The sequence below is a fragment of the Octopus sinensis genome, linkage group LG4 (genome assembly GCF_006345805.1).
Source record: "Octopus sinensis linkage group LG4, ASM634580v1, whole genome shotgun sequence".
Taxonomy (NCBI): Eukaryota; Metazoa; Mollusca; class Cephalopoda; order Octopoda; family Octopodidae; genus Octopus; species Octopus sinensis.
This window is the reverse complement of record NC_043000.1, coordinates 67,867,041-67,887,815: the sequence shown is the minus strand read 5'-3', so window position 1 is coordinate 67,887,815 and position 20,775 is coordinate 67,867,041. Positions and strand designations below refer to the sequence as shown.

The window sequence follows — 20,775 nt, the reverse complement described above, 5'->3', positions numbered from 1 at the left end:
ACATCAACTTCCAAACATCAGGCTGAAAGACACTAAAAGGCAGTCTTAGATCGCCGCGTTCAATAATTTTCAGTCTGATTTTATTTTGCTTAGAAAGAAGCTAAGCAGCTGTACTGAAGTCCTGCACTACTGAATATGACGTTGGGAAGGCAGTAACGTACATCTTCACTGTGTTTAGGGTAGCAGGCAGAAAAGTCGTTTTGCAATAAAAAAAAATCCTGAGATTATTTTTTGAACTTTTGCCTCAGCATCCATAAGAGGCATCCATCATAGGACACCTGGCATGCTAGAAGGAACAGCCAAAATCCAAACCACTGAGGGACAAATTTCGATGGGAATGAAAAATAAAAACATTACCATCTATCTCCTGAACCATGGTTTCTGACTTTATATTAGCAAATAGATTGCTTCATATTTATATGTTTAATCTAGGCATACCTGTTGATGAAGACTTCGCCTAGCAAATTATTTTATTTTTGCTAATATAAAGTCAGAAACCATGGTCCAGGAGATAGATGGTAAATGTTTTTATTTTTCATTCCCTTTGAAATTTGTCCCTAAAAGTGGTTTGAATTTTGGCTGTTCCTTCTAGCGTGCCAGGTGTCCTATGATGGATGCCTCTTATGTGTTCAAATATACACTGTATTTATATGAATAATATATAGTCTATTGACTAATTTTTCTACATGCTAGGCCACTGGTATTAAAAATTTCTAAAAATTTTTCTTACCTTGATATTATTAATTATTGATAATTTTTTTGCCAAATTTTCGAAGTAACGCTGGCATTATTTCATTTGCTGCCAACAAAAAAACTGCGCTTGTGCAGTGGATTTGAAAAATTATAATATACTTGCAGTATCGCCCGGCGTTGCTCGAGTTTGTTTAGACTCTTTAGAATTGGAATTTTTGAAAAGTAAAAATTTTGCATTATGTAGCTTGTTATTCTCTTTAAGTGAACATTTTTCTGGTTGAAATACACCGAAAGATGGCGACGCAGCAGTCAAAAGATCGTAAAAAATAGGGATTTTCATAGAAAAAAAGCACCTTTTTGATGTAAATAATTTTTGATGTTAACATGATCCAATTTGAATTTTTTCTTCTACAGAAGGAAGAGTAAGCCTTTTTCTATCATACTCTCAATTTTGGTCAACTTGCGCCGCAGGGTCTCGGAGGAGATAGTGTTAGTTGAAGGCTACCAAACCTGCCATACACAGACAACTTCAGCTTTATATATATAGAGATAAGCATGGTGCACATGCTGGATTCTCTGGTATTCATATATTTAAAATAGGCGTACCTGTTGATGAAGACTTCTCCTAACAAATTATTTTATTTGCTAATATAAAGTCAGAAACCATGGTCCAAGAGATAGATGGTAAATGTTTTTATTTTTCATTCCCTTTGAAATTTGTCCTAATAGTGGTTTGGATTTTGGGTGTTCCTTCTAGCAAGCTAGGTGTCCTATGATGGATGCTTCTTATGTGTTTAAATGTACATTATATTTATATGAATAATATATAGTCTATTAACTAATTTTTCTACATGCTAGGCCACTGGTATTAAAAAAATTCTAAAATTTTTCTTACCTTGATACTATTAATTATATATATATATATATATATATATATTATATATATATATATATATATATATATATATATATATATATAATATATATATATATATATGTAGAAGTTTGAAAAGGAACATATAAGTTGATATGTATATGGTAAACAAAACAAGGTAGAAAATGCTAAAATAATTTTATTGTGAAGAACATTTCAGTACTGGTTTCAGTCTTTGAGACTTTTTCATAAGTAAAGCATGAAATACAAATTAAAATGTGGAAAAATTAAATGAAATTGAAAAAAAATATTTCCATAGTTTTCTAATACAAGGGGCATTTTTCTTTTTCTCTGTCTGTCTGTCTCTCTTTTTCATTCTTGTGGAGGCTTGGTAGTAGGTAGTAGGTAGGAGCAATCCTAAAAGAATATTTGATATGAGTTCTTGGTTTTGATTGTTTGAGCACCAGTAGCCGAGGAGGAGGAGGAGGAAGAAGAAGAAGAAGAGAAGAAGAAGAAGAAGAAGAAGAAGAAGAAGAAGAAGAAGAAGAAGAAGAAGAAGAAGAAGAAGGAGTAGGAAAAAAGAGAAAGAATAATAAGAAGAGGGAGTAGGAAAAAAGAGAAAGAATAAGAAAAATATGGGGGTGGTATGACAGTAGTAGGATGTTGGTGGAATCATCTTAAATGGTCAAGTGACCTAAAAGTGACCTGTTGTGTTTGTAATAGTAGTGATTGGAAATGTTCTGAATAAATTCATGGGTAGTGACTGTTCTGAATATATCATTTAAATATTTTTATGGGTATTATTGTAAGGCCCTTGTAGTATTGTCATTTGTGGTGGATGCATTCAAAAGAGATTTATATTTTGTGATAAAATATGACTCTTTGCTAATGTGCTGATTATAGATTGCATCATCACTAAATTTATAGAGGGGAAAAGTTCTGAAGCTGGGTTCCTTAGTGGAGTAAATGTCAATGTGTTTGCTGAATGCTATTTTTCTGTATTCCTGAATATTGATTTGGGATCTATGTAGAGTCATCTTTTGATGTAGTCTGTTTTTGGTTTGGCCTATGTATTGCTCTTGACACCCTGAGCAAGTTAATACATACATTAGGTTTTCTGAAGAACATGTGAAGTTGTTTTTCACTGTAAAACATTGACCCTGTTTGATAGAGAACTCCGATCCCTCAATTAGGTTGACGCATATACCACAGTTAGGTCTTCTGCATTTCTGTACTGACAGTTTCAGTGTTGTTGTCAAAGGCATCATTATTAAGGGGGTTGTGTGCTTAGACAATCAAAACCAAGAACTCATAATACATGAAATTCTACAAATAGCAGGGCCCAAAAGCATGACCTCTAGTCTTGAAATAAAAGACAATTGAAATTCTAGCACTAAAATCATCTTATAATGCTATAAAGACTACAAACCCAATTTTATGATTAGCGCTGCCACTAAGGGCTTGGTTTTGATAATAATTCAATAGTTTAATCAATTAATGTGACAATTTCTCATATGACTGTACTGAGATTATAGTAAAAGGCTCCTGTCTACATTCCATATAACAGGGTTCAGCTTAGTACTTCATGATTGAGAAGCAAATCTCTTAACCACACAATCATGCCTGCATCGACAGAATGAATAATAGTAGCTAGAATAAGAAGGGGATGGAAAAAGTTCAGGTAATTGTTATAGCTACAAGAAACAAAAGTTTTTTCTTTCCATGCTAGAAGTAGATTGTATGAAATATAAGTAAAAATTGATGATAAGAATAGAAGCACATTGGCTGAAGAATCAGTATGTTTTGTCAGGTGTGTATTTATGTGAAAGGGAGAGGGGCAAGTGACTGGTAAAAGAAATCATTAGATGTATTTGCTTGTTAATATAGAAGAAGCTATATTAGCATAAGTAGTAAGAAAATCCTTCTCAAATACCACTCTGTCTTCTTAAAAAAGAAAATCTTGTATGATGTAGTTGTAGATATCTATAACTAAAATGATGAGTTGGTTGTGGTTGGAATACCTTTCACTTCAAAACAATAAACTGATATGAACTAGAAATAGCAGCCAAATGTCTCTGAAATCACACTGTACATTCTTTAAAAATACTTCCTGGGTAATGTAATGTTGGAGTGAGTTTGATTTTAGGCCTGCTTGATGAATGACACGAGGGTAAGCATCATCATCATCAATACCAGCAGCAGCAACAGCAACAACAACAACAACAACAACAATTACAACAACATGAATAATGAAAATTTTTATTGAGTTCACAGTTCTTTTAAATTATCAATGGTGGAAAAAATAAAAATGAAAATTAGCACAAAGCAATAAATAATTAAATGCGACAACAAAAAGTAATGTCTAGGCAAGGAGACATGTTAACATTAAAAAGTTATGATATAATTTTGAAGGGAATTTTAAATAATAATAATAATTTGCAAAAGCCTGGACCTGCCCCATGATAAAAACTGGTGGGAACACAAACCACCTCCAGTGCTTGAAAATGATCAAATCTCACTCCTCTGGAACTTCGCCATTCAAACTGACAGAAAGATTGATGCGAATGGGCCAGACATTATATTGAAAGACTTCAGACAAAAATCATGCTTCTTCATTGATATGACTGTCCCAATCGATATAAATATATCTGTCAAGACCTACCAAAAACTGAGCAAGTATACAGATCTTGAAATAGAAATTGGCAAAATGTGGGACCTCAAGACTAAAACAATACCTGTTGTCATAGGTGCCCTAGGAATGATAGCAAAAGGGACTGATTGCTACCTAGCTCAGATACCAGGAAACCCCAAAATGGCAGAAATTCAGAAGATAGTGCTCATAGGAACTGCCCATATTCTACGTAAAATACTGTCTGTGTAATCTCAAAATTTAAAACAAATTCATAATTTTCTTGTTTTCTTAAACATTTGACACCCTAGGCATAAGACCAACATGAACTTCCAACTTGTTGTCTCTTGAGGTCTCTGCATGAGACTTGGAGCCAACTTGTACAAATACAAAGCAAACGTCAAACATAATAATAATAATAATAATAATAATAATAATAATGATGATCTGATGTAGTACCAGGGAGTAGTTCTCATGGCTTCTCAATTTAACTGATTGGAAGTATTATCATGTACATTGTATTCCACTCAATACCACAGATTATACTCATTTTACCAACTCATTAACCTCAATAATAAGCTGAGTACATTTTTCAGTATTGATTAGAATACACACATGCATATAATTCCTCTAGAAAGAATGTTTTTATTTGAAACATGAATAGATATTCAGCTTCCTCATTAATACAGATGAGATAATACTACTAAAGAAAAACAGATTTTAAACAAATAATACCAATTAGAATGACAATTTTTTAGTATGGTGTACATGTTTGTACTTTAAATAGCCTGAGAGATATAACAGCAGAGTGATTATACTATGATATCAACTCATTTTACTTTTATTTTGTCTAAATTGCATGCCTTACTTCCCTTGCAATAGTCCATCAAAATGAAAATTGGGCACTGATTCTATTTCACATCATCATCATCATCTTCATTTTGATGTTCACTTTTCCATACTTGCATGGATTAGATAAATTTTTACTGCAGAAAATTTTTCTACAGCTGGATACTCTACCTGTTGCTAACCCTAACTTAAATCCAAGTGAGGTAATACCTTTCTTTGTTCTTCAAATAATGAAGAGTTCAATAGCTGGACATGCTTTTGTGAAAATTGTATTACACTAACTTTTGCTTACAATTAGCACACTCATATCAGCACAGGAGGAAACATGTACATTCATCCACATCCAAAAACACATATAAATTTATAAATATAGGATGGGATTCCTCTAGTTTCTCTACCAAATTTCATTCACAAAGCATTGGTTAACCTGTGGCTAGAATAGATGTCAGCCAGCAGTGTACATGCAGTGGGAATGAACCATAAACCATGTGATTCTGAAGCAAACTTCTTAACCATATGGCCATAGCTGTACTTCATTGAATAAAATTGTTTCTAATTTAGGCACTATTCTAAAGAGGCAGTTAACTGATGCCACTGACCTCAGTATTTGATCAGTGAATAAAATAAAAAATAAAAAATATTTACTTCAAAATTTTGTGGAAGTATTTGAATTTATGGACACTGTAAAAAAAATGAAATATCACAGAACATATATGAGTATATCTGAAAAAGTAGCACTAATAACTGAAACACTTAAAAGTTAAAAGTCAAAGCAAACGATATAGTATACGACAAAGATAGTGGTATCTTTAATTTATATCACATTTAGATTTCAAAAATCTCTGAAAACCATTTACCATTACCAAATCTCATGATACTATCATTTTTCTTACATCTTTATTGTTAGAACAGTAGCAACAGTTTTTATTTTCTTTTTCCCACTGATTTGGAAATTACTTTAGATTTTGAAGCTGAAAGAGGAATTGCATCCATGGAATGTGATAGATATTTTTGATAAACAATTTCTTCATCTTCACGATTTTTCTTTTGTTTCAAACAAAGTCTATATTCCTCACAAAGACTTTTTTGAATCACAAACTGCAATTTTTGGGAGACTTTTTTGCATTGTTTTTCTACACCTTTTTGTTTAGTATTTGCAACATGATGTTCCTTTTTTGGTTTCTCCTTCTTTGCAAAACGTTCCAGGAAAGATAACTCTGCCTTTTCAGCATTTTTCTTCCAGTTCATAAGACAATGCTCTTTTTTCAGAGCTTGTATTAATTCGTTATGTTTACCACCACTTTTAACTAGTTTTGTATCAGTGTCTCCATGATGACAATCAGTTTTCTTCATACTGTTATTACGCTTCATTTTCACATCTTTACTGTCATTCACATTTACTTTATTACTGTGATCTTTTACTTTTTGCTTTTGCTTCGTAGCATTATTTATATTTGTCTTATTCAGTTTATTTATGGAATTTAAGGTAATTATTTTGTATAAACCTTCTTTCAACTCACACTCACTCTTAGATTTCAAAACAGAAAACTCATTAGCCAGACTGTAATAAAGCAATCTGCTCTTGTTTATTTTATTATCATTGCCTATCTTTTGATTGTATTTACTATTGTTGTTTGTTACGTCACTATGTTTGCAATCCTGAGCATTTTCTTTTTTATTCTGGAGTTCATTAGAGTTAATATTATTGAATGAATTAGATGTAGTTTTATCGTTTTTCACTTGTTTATTCAAAAATGTATAATATATTGCTTCAGCTGAAATCTGAGAAAATTTCATTTGCAAAACCTTACTTTCTTCTTTCAAAGCAATATATAAATCTTGTTTCCTTTCTCCTATCATGATGACACCTAGAAAATAATATAAAATAAATGAAATGTTACACTTAAATTGCTACTATTGGGAGAAAGAAAATGTATAAATCATTTCAAACAAAAATATTTTTAAGAAAGATATTTAGACATAGGTGCTGGTGTGGCTGTGTGGTAAGAAGTTTGCTTCCCAACTATATGGTTCCAGGTTCAGTCCCACTGTGTGGCACCTAAGGCTCTGGGCCAACCAATGCCTTGTGAGTGGATTTAGTAGACAGAAACTGAAAAGAAGCCCATCATGTATTATATAGATATATAAATAGATACCTATTGTGCCTTTGTGTCTGTGTTTGTACCTCAGTACTGCTTAACAACTGGTGTTGGTGTGTTTATATGTCCCCATAACTTAATGGATCAGCAAAAGAGACTGATAGAATAATTACCAGGCATAAAAAAAATAATAAGTACTGGGGGCAAATCATTTGACTAAAAATTCTTCTAGAAGGTGCCCCAGCATGGCTGCAATCAACATAAAAGATAAAAAAATGATTATATAAAACTCTTCTGTTTTTTTGAGGAACAGTTTAACCTTTTGATTCGTACCATTCTTGGTTCTATGTATTTTTATCCCAAAGAGGAATGAAGACAGATGAAACTTTAAATAATTATATGCTTAATAGATATAATTCACTCATTAACAGATGGCTTTCTTTTAAAAACTGTTTGTTTAGATTTACATTTAGTTTTAGTGTGTGTGTGTGTGTGTGTGCATGTGTGTGTACTGATTTTTGTGGATAGGCGTGTTCAAAATCTGAAATGAGTTCACATATTTTTAAGAACTATAATTTCAAGATTTCACAATTTTAACCCCATAATCTTATAAAGCATAAATAATAATGTAAAATAATGTTCATAGAAACACATTTAACAATAATGCTAAATTAAAACATAGTATTTATGAGATAGCTTTGGGAATCAGAAATCATACAATAAAAAAGTAAGTCACCATGCCATTTAACATCTACTTCTCTATACTTGCATGAGTTAGATGGAGTTTATTGAGGTGGATGTTCTATGGCTGCGTACCCTTCCTGCCACCAAAACTCACCTGTTTCCAAACAAGATAATGTTTCTCCATGGCCAAGCATGTTCTTATAGAATTTTGGAAATGAATGATGCTGCGTCTACTCTGTCCTAGAAGCAGCATCAATTATTTGCAACTATCATATGATGTCAAGATAAAAGGACACAAATGCACACATACATACACATATATATATGTATGTATATACATACATACATATATATACACACACACACACACACATATATATATATATATATATATATATATATATATATATATAATAGTGTACATTTAATACCCACTCCTACACTATATATATATATATATTATATATATATATATATATATGATGGGCTTCTTTCAATTTATGCCTGCAAAATCCATCAACAAGGCTTTGGTCAGCCTGGAGCTACACCAGAAGTCAATTGTCCAAGGTGTCACACAGTAGGAGTGAACACAGAGCCATATTGTTGGGAAGCAAACTTCTTACCACACAGCTTTGCTGCACCTATCCATGTCCGTGCTTCAGATAAGAAAATTCAAGCATCAAAAAAATAAAAAAATAAATTAAGCACAGTTCACCTATCATTTTACTAGTGTCAATCAAAATTGCTTTTTGATATTTTGTTATTATTTTCATGTTTCTAATAAGAAATAATGGTCTCAAATTTTGGCAAAAGGCCAGCAATTTGGGGGAAGGAAGAAAAGTTGATTTTATTGACTCCAGTGTCCAATTGGTATTTTATTGATGAGTTGTAGGGACACTATTTCATTATGCAACCATAATATACTACAAAGTATATTTAATAGTTCATAGTGTTCTATTGTGTTAGCAGTGCTATTACATCACTTATTAAGGTAATGTCTACAGATTTTCTATAGAAATTACAGCTAGCACTCATTTTGCTACAGCATTTCGTATCCAAGACACCTGATGTAAACAAAAATGAAATTGAAGATGAAAAATGGGTAATGGGCATATATGCCATATTTCAGGAGGTTTTGCTCCATCATCAGCACCCAGCCAACCCACTGATCATCCATGAACACAGTGCTTAAATAGCCACTAAATATAGTGGTGTAACATTATTGGATATACCAATTTTACATATCAAACATTCCTGGAAGCTAGAACATAAATATTACTGACCTGTAGGGACACTGTATTTTGTTAAGCAACCATAATATACTACAAAGTATATTAACACTGTGTTCTATAATGTTATATATAGCGGCTTCTATATACGTGTTCTATAATGTTATATTATAGTGGCTTCTTTACTGGCTGTCCACAAATCAGTTCTTTGCTAAGGGTTATCATTGTCTTGATATTCGTTTTAAATTTTGGTGCAAGGCTAGCAATTTTGGGTGAGAGAGTAAGTCAATTACATCTACCCTACCGTTCAACTGGTACTTATTTCACTGACCCAGAAAGGATGAAAGACAAAGTTGTCCTCAGTAGAATTTGAACTCAGATTGTGAAGGTAGATGAAATGGTGCAAAGAATTTTGCTTATTATACGAACAATTTTGCCAGGTTGCTGCCTTATCATTGTCTTAATATTGATGTTTGGTGACTAATTTATTGAATTCATGCATAGCTGTGAAGTAAGAAGTTTGCTTCCTAACTACATGGCCCTTGCTTCAGTCCTGCTGTGCAGTACTGTGTACAAATGTCTTCTACTAAAGTCTGTGGCTGACCAAAGCCTTGTGAGTGGATTTGGTAAATGGAAACTGAAAGAAGCCTCTCATATACAGAAGTGTATATAGAGATATATAAGAAAAAAATAATAACGCAAGGATGTAGTACATGCAAAGTATTAATGAGACGCTCAGAGAAGGAAAGAAAGAGTGGTTGTTTTTTTGTTTCGAGCATAGCTCTTCTTTGGAAACAGGAGACATAGGAAAGTCCAAAAGAACAGGAAGGAGGAAAAATAATCACCAACAGTCCACGTAACCACAAGTGGACTGTTGGTGATGTTTTTCCTCCTTCCTTTTCTTTTGGACTTTCCTGTCTCCTGTTTCTAAAGAAGAGCTATGCTTGAAATATAAAACAACCACTTTTTCTTTCCTTCTCTGAGCATCTCATTAATACTTTGCATGTCTTTGTGTTGTTGTTTTTTTCTTGTCTTTTTTACTCCATGTTTTATATTAACTATTTACCGCATGCTCACACAGACCCTTGTCCTTCTGACTGGCTTTGGAAAACCTAATTTGTGGATTTATTTTACCATTGGATTACATCACCTTATTCATTTGGAGTAAGCCATTTCTGCACCTTGATTATATATATATATATATATATATCTTTACATGTGCATGCATGTGTGTGTGGTGGTGTCTCCTGACCCTGACATTGCATGTTAATTATAAATGGGTGTCGCTATCTGGCAAGTAATGTCATTTATTTCCAATATTCCGTGAGAACATGTCTGGCCGTAGAGAAAATATTACCTTACTTGGAAACACTTGAAGGGTGGCAAAAAGAAGGGCAGCTTGGTTGTAGAAAATCTACCTCAAATAAATTCTGTCTGACCCATGCAAGCATGGAAAAGTAGACTTTAAATGAGTATGGTGATGATGATGGTGAGATGATGATGGTGATGATGATGATCATGATCATGATGTTGAGAAATACATTTCAAAGATTGTAGTCTTAATATTAAAATTATTTTGAGCTTTTATTATTTTAATGACTTATGCTGTATCATATAAGCAATCTGTTCTTCAAGTGTTCTTACTCATAAGTTTGAATGATCTTAGCATTCTTTGACTCATTGGATAAATGAAGGAATGATTCTCTCTCTCTCTCCTTCACTCTCTGTCTGTATGCATGTGTGTGTGTTCATGTGTATGTACATGTAAAGCAAACACAATATCACTGTTTGTAAAGCAACAGTAAATATTAAGAGTACAATCTTTGAAATGTATTTCTCAACATCATGATTATCATCATCATCACCACCATACTCATTTAAATTGTCACATTCAATTCCATATCATTTATGGAAGAATTTTGCTTGATGGCCCATTCTGGACCAAAATTTACAGCCAGAAAAAGTTAGGTCAATTTGTACACCAAGATGACTTTGGAGGACCAAAAATTCCATGTAAAATGCAGCAGAGTCGGAAAAGATAGTACGATGCTTGAATATCAAGGCACAGGCATGGCTGTGTGGTAAGAAGCTTGCTTCCTAACCACTTGATACTATGTTCAGTCCCACTGCATAGCACCTTGGGCAAGTGTCTTCTACTATAGTCTCAGGTTGACCAAGGCCTTGTAAGTTAATTTGGTAGTTAGAAGCTGAAAGAAGCCTGTCATGTGTGCATGTGTATGTGTGTGTGTGTTTTGTATCTGTGTTTGTCTCCCCCCCAACACTTACAAATGTTGATTTGTTTACTGCTCTGTAACTTAGCAGTTTGACAAAAGTAGACCAATACTTATGTGCCAGGTTTGGAACAAAAATGTAGAGGTCGATTCATTTAACTGAAAGTTCAAGGCAGTGCCCCAGCATGGCCACAGTGTAATGACAGAAATAGGTAAGTGATATACCATATATACACTAAATACTTCATTGACTTGTACACCAGAAATTATGGCATGTTTAATTGACAGGAAAATGTGTTTGAATATTCTTTGCTTTCACACTTTCAGACATTCTAGAAACGATTCTGCTTTTTGTAGTCTTTATATTCCATTCACATGGTTAAATCATTGTTACTATAAAGTTTAACAGTTTTTCTTTCTTGTAATGTTGGTAATAAAACAACATAGTCATTACACTTCATTGTCATTTTGTGTAGGTGTTCTAGTACTTAAAGATATATAATTTCTTTTGGCAATCTTACAATTCAGCGATTTTTCTGCAAGCAATGTCACATAATGACTATAGACTTACATTAACTAAGATAAATAGCTAACTTAAAGAACAAATAAAAAAAAATATTTAAAGTGGATCTTCTGAAGAGCTAGCTTAATCTGTTCTTTATAATATGTTGCTTAGTTTCAGACCTGTGATCAAAAGCATTCCAGCCATGACTACACTGTTTGTTCAAAGTATTCCTAGAGCTACATTATTCAATGTAACCTTCCTTAATTTAAATTTGGATGTTATGAATTAAAGGAGATTTGGTTGCTATTTCTAGCAGAGTGAACAAGTAGACCAATACTTATGTGCCAGGTTTAGAAACAAAAATGTAGAGGTCAATTCATTTAACTGAAAGTTCAAGGCAGTACCCCAGCATGGCCACAGTGTAATGACAGAAATAGGTAAAAGATATACCATATAATACACTCAATACCTCATTGACTTGTACACCAGAAATTATGGCATGTTTAATTGACAGAATGCTTATTGACCCAAACTCCAAAGTTTGAGCAGTAACAAATGTAAAATGCTTGTTTGCTGGGTTATAATACAAGAAAAAACAACAAAGTAAAGTACACTGAAATTACTATATATGGCAATGTGTATATATTCTTTTCTACTCTAGGCACAAGGCTCAAAATTTTGGGCGAGAGGGCCAGTCGATTAGATCAACCCCAGTATGCAACTGGTACTTAATTTATCGACCCCGAAAGGATGAAGTCCATGAGTTTGGGTAAGTATGTATGTGGTGGAAGAAGAGGGCTCCGGCATTTTTAGACACAATTATCACTTAAATGTTTTATATTTTTTGTTATTTGATCTCTCTTTTTTTTTTCTTTTTTAGAGATCATTTTAAAGTCTATATGAATATTGCTTTCAAGTTTTGGCACATGGCTGGCAATTTCAGGGGAGGGATAGGTCAAATAGATTGATCCCAGAGCTCAACTGGTACTTATTTTATCGGCCCCAAAAGGATGAAAGGCAAAGTCAACTTTGGTAGAATTTGGACTCAGAATGTAAAGATGGACAAAATGCCACTGAGCATCTTGCTCAGTCTGCTAGCAATTCTGCTGGCTTGCCGCCTTAAAGTGTGTATCAATATGATTGTTGTTTTTATTGTCAAATTTATTTGAGCAGCTTTTATGATCAAAAGTGTTTTAATGACTATCCTTTCTTTTCTTCAAACAAAATGTAACTACTTTGTCAAGAGGTAAGTAAAGGTCATATCTAAATAAACTTAGTTTTTGAGGATTTAAGAAAAAAAATAAAACAATTTGGTAATTGGTGCAAATAAGATCATCAAAATTTTATTATAGTTAGGATACATACAGGTAACCATGTCACACTGTTCTTTGTATAGGCTAACAATAGATGCATTCAGGCCTTAAGATGAGGGGCCTTTTTAAAAAATATATTGCAGTTCCTATCCAATGCCAAGAGGACCATTGATGGGCCTGCAACCTGTCCTGGAAGCTGTGTGGTTGATGCAGAAAGGTTGTATGTTCCAGATCTCTAAGAGGATGCTTGAAGGAGCAACTTAGTACTGGTAACTCAAACATTACAAACTTTACGGGTAAGTAGTGGGAACTAGTGGTGGAGACCAAATTTTACTGGTTAGATATAGTTGAGATCTCTATAAAAGTTTCATGGCTCTTGTTCTGTAGATTTGGATAGAGGAGGGGAATTCCATTATTTGGATGTGGAATCAGCTATGATTGCACAGGCAGGGGTAGGAATACTCACAATTCCTTGGTTGTTGTGTTATAAAGTGGAAGGTTTGTTTCTGAAGTTTAGGCTGCATGAAGGATCTCTGTGGCTGGTGCAGGTTTATGTGCGAAACAGAGAGTTCAAATATAAGTTCTTCCATAATAATGTCAGAACAGTTTTAAACATAGTTATTTGTTCTGCTCTGAAATTTCAATGAACATGTTGGCAAAGATTACTTGATATAGAAAAGAGTGATTGGGAAGAATAGTGAACATGATCTAAATACAAGAGAAGATTCATTAGAAAAGGGCTCTGTATTACAAGTACCTTCACTCAGAGATATCCATGAATATTAGAATTAGATATTAGAATACTTTTGAACAGAGGATACTGATTGATTTTTTTTTTTTTTTTTTGTAATTATTGATGTCTTTGATTCTGTGGATGTTTTTGATTCTGTAGGAGTGTAAAGAGAAGGGCTGAACTGTCAACTGATCACCACTTGGTTGTCTGCAACTGGAGACTATCTACAGCTAAGAGAACCAACAGGATAAAGTAGAAGGTGTTGTCTGATGGTGATGTTAGAAGCAACTATGCAGAAACTATTGCATTTGAATTTGGAGAACTTACTGAACTGAAGATGTCAGAGTAGAGATTGTTCAATTCAGCAGTTACTTCTTCAACTGTTCAATGATACAGATGAAAATGGCATGATGAAATGCCAAGTAGCAGAAGTATGTCCTGGTTTAGTCAAGAAGTTAAAGATTCCATCTGAGCAAAGAAGGAAACTTAAAAAACTTAGCTTGAAAATAAATCTATTTTGTTCTTGTGGTACTATGAAGCAGAAAAAGTTGCAGCAAATTCAATAAAAACATGGGAGGATTTTGGGGTTCAGCAAATAAAGTATTCAGGCAGACCATCTGTCAACTTTGTAACAAGGAGTACCACTCCACCCCTGCCACCAAGAACTTGTTTAGGGTTCTCTCCCCCAAGAAGTACCTCAAGGGTGGAGAGAAGAGTTTGCTGATCTCTTAAATCTGATCATTGTAACATCTTCAATTATACATTAAGTGTGTTTGGAGGTGAAAGCAAACCTCACAGGCGAGTGAAGCTTTTAAATGTGGCAAAGCCACTGGAGATTGATGAAATCCAGTTTGAGATGTTAAAAGCTTTAAACAGAGAAAGTATTTTTGGGTTGACCTACATATGGCCTGAACCCCTGGAAAGGTACCAAAGTAATGGCAATCAGGAGTGGTAATCCCAATTTTTAAAAAAGAACAACAAGAGAGAATGTTCTAATTATAGTGAAATTGCCTTGTTAATCTTTGTTGAGCCCAAAAAAGCTGATGAACAGTGTGACTTTTGTTCCAAAATACAGTATGTCTGACCAAATATTTATATTACAGTAAGTCTTCAAAAAAATCACAGGAGTATTGTCAAGAAGTATGCACTTGTTTAGTAGATCTAGAAATAGTATATGACTGCATGTTATAGGTTTTGTTGCCTTGAAATCCCAGTGTAAATACTTTAAAGTTGGTGCTCATGTAAATGTTGCTAGGTCAAAACATTTACACAGGAGTTTGAATTTTGCCAGGTGTGTGTATTATCACCTTTTGTATTTATAATCCTTTTGAATTGGACTGTCATGCTGGAGTGGGAATGGTTTCAAAATTGGTAGGAGTAGGATCAGCTGGCTGATATTTTTGGACACCATAGTACAATTTAGCTTGTCAAAAGGTGGTCTTCAACATATACTAAATAGCTTTGCTGCAAAGTGCTGTAAGACAGGTATGAAAATCAGTTTATGAAGATAGACATTGGAAAGCCTGATCAGTGTGCTTTGCATATTAGTGGAGCTTCACTGAGGCACATGAAGTTCAAGTATCTTGGAGTCATTTTTGTGAGTGATGTAAGGCTGCAAGAATTACTGGAATTGGTGCAATAATGTACTAAATTCATCAATCAGAAGAAGAGATGTAATGAAAAAAAGCCTAACTTGTAATATTCAGATCTAGTGCCTACTTTTACTTAAGGTCATGAGCCTTGGGTAATGATTAAAAGAGTATAATCAAGAATATAAGTGGCTGAAGTGGGGTTCCCCCGAAGAGATGATGGAGTAACATTACTCTATGTAGTGATTATGGGTTCCTCTAAGTTGGGTCATACTTTTTTCCCTAAGAGGACACAGGTACTGTGGGCACTTGATTCAAATACCTGAGCAAAGAATTACAGGAGAGTTTTATGAGCAAGGTCAACTTGTAGGAGGCCTAGGGTAGACTACAAGTTAGATGTGTGGGTAATAACTATAAACTTGGATGGGTAAGTAATAACTATAACCTAGAAATCTAGCTGTAACATTTGTTGATAGATGTTTCAGACAGGAGTCTCTGGAGAGCATGTTTAAGGACACAAGTCACCTTGACTCTCACAGGAAAACTGCGTTATGAAATTGGATGGATGGATGGATGAATCCTTGCTGTGTAAGTAATAGTAGTAGTTGTGGTAGTAGTAATTGTATTGATGGTAGGAGGAGGAGGAAATTCAGGCTAATCCAGTGTGTATGCATGAGGGTGAGGGGATAATATGAGATAAGTTTCAGATTATCAAGATGTATCTTCAAATGGGGATAGCGTGAAATTTTTATTCCGGTAAACAGAGGAATTTTATCAACGTAGTCGGGACATGTAAAGGGCTAATCAGTCTCTTATATGCCCGACAGTTCTCTGCGTTAATGTTAATGGATCGATGGGGCGGGGGGGGGAGACGACAAAAATTGTAAACAGTAACAAATAAAGGTACTCTATTTTGTTATTCGTAAATCGAACATTTTATGTACTCCCACCACCACAAAATAATTATCCATTAGGAAATGCTTGGATGATTAATCAGTATCAACGCCTAAATCGCTGATGTATGGTAGTATTTCAGATACTTTGTAGTAAATAATGCTAGCAGAAAATAAAACAAGTCTATATACCACACTCTCAATGTAATTATTTGTTTTAACAGACGATCTTGAGTGAAGTCACTGGCCAGATGATTCATTCAGTCTTTCATTGTATTACATGCATAGTAAGTGAATCTCTTCGTGGTCGTTCGATTTTCAAGAAATAACAGCCAGATAAAAAAAAAAAAATGAAATTATTGTATACAGTGCTCAGGTGCACCACAACTTGTCAAAAGTGCGTATAAAGCATATGCAGTAATGTACAAATGTCTGGGAAGTGAACAGTGTATGAGTCAGATACATGCTTGCGTGTGTATGGAAGTGGGGGGGGGGATCAGGTGTAGTGTTGGCGAATCATGGAAGTTTGGAAGGATGCAGTGCTCTGACAACTAACAACTGATGCCGGCAGTTTGTTCCATACTTCAGCAACTCTTAGCGTGAAAAAAATGTTTCCGAAAGTCATGGGAGCTGTGCTGTTTTCTGGCTTTGTAAACATGTCCACGAGTGTTAGACAGGTGGAGTTTGGAAAGGTACTCAGAGTTATTGTTAGTAAGATGGTCAATAATTTTATGGGTGTCTGCCAAGTCAGCTGCCAGACGTTGGAGTTTCAATGTATCCATGCTCAGGGAAGTAAGGCGTTCAGAATATGGCAAATGCCTGATGGAGGGTATTCTCTTGGTTACACGTCGCTGAACGGTTTCCAGACGATTAATATCCTGGGCAAGATAGGGGTTCCAGACCGGTGATGCAAGTTCCAGGTGAGGCCGCACCATAGCTATATAAAACCTCAGATCTCTTAAACCATAGCTGAATGTCTTAAAAGAAGGATAATTGGATCACATCTGTGCGTGTGTGTAAAAATGGGGCATTTGAGGACTAAGCATCTCATAATCCCCACATTAAACTGTCTGGACTAATTTCAACAGTTATTGTACATTACAACAACTATATGTTGAAGCCATTCTAGAGGACTTACGTCCAATGCAATTGTATATATATATATATATTGCAATGTCATATTTTTTTTTACAAATTATGCACAGTCAATTATTAATAAAAGATTTAATACTCTTAATTACTTCTTTTATTATTTACGGTATTTAAATGAAAAACCGCATTTTTCTAAACCATAATTGTCATTTTCTTTTCTGTTCATCCACTGAGAGTAAATAAATTTAATATTAATTGATTTGATATTCGCCATGTATAACATTTTCTTAGACTGCATTTAAATGGCCTTAAGGCCAAATATATTAAGCATGAACTCGAAGCTAACATTCTAGCCTGTATATTTTTTATACTCGTATTGTTTAAAATTTATTAACGTTTGGCTCATATAAATCTGAGCATCCATATATGCTGTACAATAAATTTCAGCCTTTAAAGTAAAATACATAAAAGCAGCTGACCAGGTAGTCTATTTGTGTGTGCTCCACATGCTAGAAATAGCAGTCAAATTCCCCGTAACCCGTAGTAAAACAACAACATTAAATAATGTATTCATAATGCCCGAATAAAAGTATTTAGAGGGTTTTTGATCACAGATCTCTTCTATCAGAGCAACATTAAACAGTTCATCAATGTTTGATTTATTAAATATCCTGGATTCTCTGAATACTACAAAATCTTATAAAATGACAATGTTCTCAAAGATTTACATGCTTATATGTAAATTAATTATTACATATATAATACATATATATCACATATATAATGCAAAAACACTCTGCAGACTCCGATTGTCAATAATATAGAGATATAATTTTTAAGTATTTTCTTTCTATTTGAAAATAAAAATTTATTTGCCTGAGTTTAAAAATATTAGACATTGTTTACATATATTTGTGCGTGTAAGAGAGAGAGAGAGAGAGAGAGAGAGAGTGTGTGTATTGTTATGGCTCCTCCCTGCTCATATTGTCTGGACATATCCGCATTTTAAATCTCCATCGCAGTACAGAACCACATTGCATATATTGATTCTGTTGTGAGTACAGACTCAGAACAACGTATTTAAATCAGTAGCTTCTGATCTCACACTAACAAAATGATGAAATTATACCATGCATTTACTGTAATCTCTTTTATATCAAAACATTCACAACCAAAAGAAACATATTTATTTGTTTAATAAATCGTTCGTCATCATTATCATTTGTCGGCTACAATTTGTATTTACAGCGGGTAAGATGTGGGATACATTACATTTCCCATTCTATGAGTGCAGCACCACTATTCTCTGTAGCTGTCTTGGCATTGTTTTCCAGGGGATGCCTATGGTTTATCTTCTCATGGGTCGATTTCAGATAATGAATTGGCTGGTGGGCAACTTTGGTGTTTTAAACATTTCCCTGAAAGCTACATCCGTTTTCTTGCTGTTTTGGTCAAATGAAGGAAATTGCCTTAGAGATCCTCGTTAGTCATTTTCTACATTCAATTGACACTGAAGGCCATTTGAAGTATCTAAGTGTAGCAGCTAAAGGGGTAATTGCAAGAGTTCAGTGAGAGTCTAGGTTTCGCACTCGAAAGGGGGATTGTTTCGATTACTATTACGAAGATTCTCCTCCCGAGTTAGACAGACAATTTGGAAATACAGATTTTCTGCTATTATTGAGCACTTTTCAGGAAAGCCCATCAACACCCCAACGTTCTTCTCCGAGCACCTTCAACAGTCTTCAACGGTTCGTGACCACCTATGATGTTGGCTATGTATTCATTTTTCCTGTCCCGACTTTGTCGCCCTCGGTTTTTATTTTTAACACAAGGACTTCAGTATCTGTGATTTCATCCTGTAGGAAAGTCGACAAAACTTATTTCATGATCTGCAACTGCTTACCATCCTGGACGTAGTCCAGAACTATGACGAAACCTTGTAGGACCCCGTCCGGAACTCAAACACTCAATTTATGTATGTGCCTTAGAAGGATTGAAGAAAGGTGGAATTCTACACATCTGCAAGAGACTGATAATCTCTTTCAGATGATTTGAATCAAATAAATGTTAAAACAATGGACAGACTGTTCTTTACGACTTCACATATTTCACAAAATATGTTCTCTAAAAACAATCGCCAAATATACCATCTTCAAAATATGTAAAGAGTTTCAGCAAACTACAGCATTATTGAATACAAGTTGAACAACCACCATGAACGCCTTTTGTGTAATCACCCGACCTGTGAGAAATAACAGCCAAATATCCTTTAGATCCTAAGACCCTGCCAATTTAAAGAAAATTACAACAAATACTATATTGGATAAAACATAATGATACACGATGCGTGAAAAAATGCAAGACGGCCATGGCTGGAACTATTTTGATCATGTTTACACGAATCGATCCGACCTAGGGCTAAACAACGATTGTGTGTTGTTTAAGAAGAAAACTATAAAGAGTAATATACACATTTATGCAGGTCATGTTCAGTGTTACAATAATAGATATGCGGATTATTAAATGTAGAGGCTTTTGTAAACTAGGGTGAAACATGCTTAACTGAACAGTCAGGTCAACGTCAGAAACGTTTCTGCAGACGCCCAACAAGCTAGAAATAACAGCAAATCTCATTCAAACTTTACTCTCATCGCCTTAACAATTGATGTACAATAGCTCGTGATGAAGACGAAGTATAGAATGAAAAACAATGAAACACTTGTGACCAAATCAAATGGACAAATGGAACCGACTTTCTTTTGTTTAGTTTTTTTCTTCTTTGTTTTGAATTGCTTTAAACATAAATTTACCTTTCCCTATTTTGATTTAAGAAATTTATGTTATCAAAAAATTTTCATGATGCTTAAAGTAATTTCTAATTTATCTTTTTTTTTTTATACAGAAATGTTTTATAAAATAATCGTATTTCGGCCTGTTAGTAAGGAAGACACAGAAATAAGAAAGAAGAAAGCAAAGGACCACTGATGAGGTCACAGAAGTGTTTTATAAAATAATTTAGACTAAAACGTCATTATTTTCATTGATTTCGATTTAAAAACAGAAATTACTAGGCGAACAAAATCAACTACTTACAAACGTTGTAAAATGTAAATGAAATCACGAAAACATAAAAAGTATGTTTTTTAATATGTGCGCTTACCTTTCAATACAATTTTTGAAAAGATCGACTGCTGCAAACCTGATCTATGAGAACCTCTTGGCAGATGACGATTTCACTACCTCACTAAATTATGATATTTAGTTTAGTATTCATATAATTAAAGTCATTCCTAAAGTACATAATTTAAACCTGAAACGTATTTACGTATAATTTTAATTAATTTTAAAATTGTTAATTATTA

General features: G+C 34.0%; 2 protein-coding genes across 2 annotated transcripts in view; one reads left to right on the top strand and one right to left on the bottom strand.

Annotated features, from left to right (window-relative positions):
- Positions 1 to 5,384: 5,384 nt before the first annotated feature.
- LOC115210356 (GATA zinc finger domain-containing protein 4) lies at positions 5,385 to 20,697 on the bottom strand. The gene is made up of 2 exons (XM_029778910.2): positions 20,574 to 20,697; positions 5,385 to 6,913 (listed from the first exon to the last, which is right to left on the bottom strand). The coding sequence occupies exon 2, from the start codon at positions 6,903 to 6,905 to the stop codon at positions 5,970 to 5,972; it is 936 nt and encodes a 311-aa protein (XP_029634770.1). The 5' UTR covers positions 6,906 to 6,913; positions 20,574 to 20,697; the 3' UTR covers positions 5,385 to 5,969.
- LOC115210355 (recQ-mediated genome instability protein 1) overlaps positions 18,381 to 20,775 on the top strand; it is a 59,282-nt gene continuing 56,887 nt past the window's right edge. The window contains exon 1 of the mRNA XM_029778906.2: positions 18,381 to 20,402. The gene's annotated coding sequence lies outside the window, so the exon portion shown is untranslated. The remainder of the gene's footprint in view (positions 20,403 to 20,775) is intronic.

Excerpts from the sequence above, each read along its gene's own strand:
- LOC115210356 (XM_029778910.2), bottom strand. The coding sequence starts at position 6,905 with ATGATAGGAGAAAGGAAACAAGATTTATATATTGCTTTGAAAGAAGAA.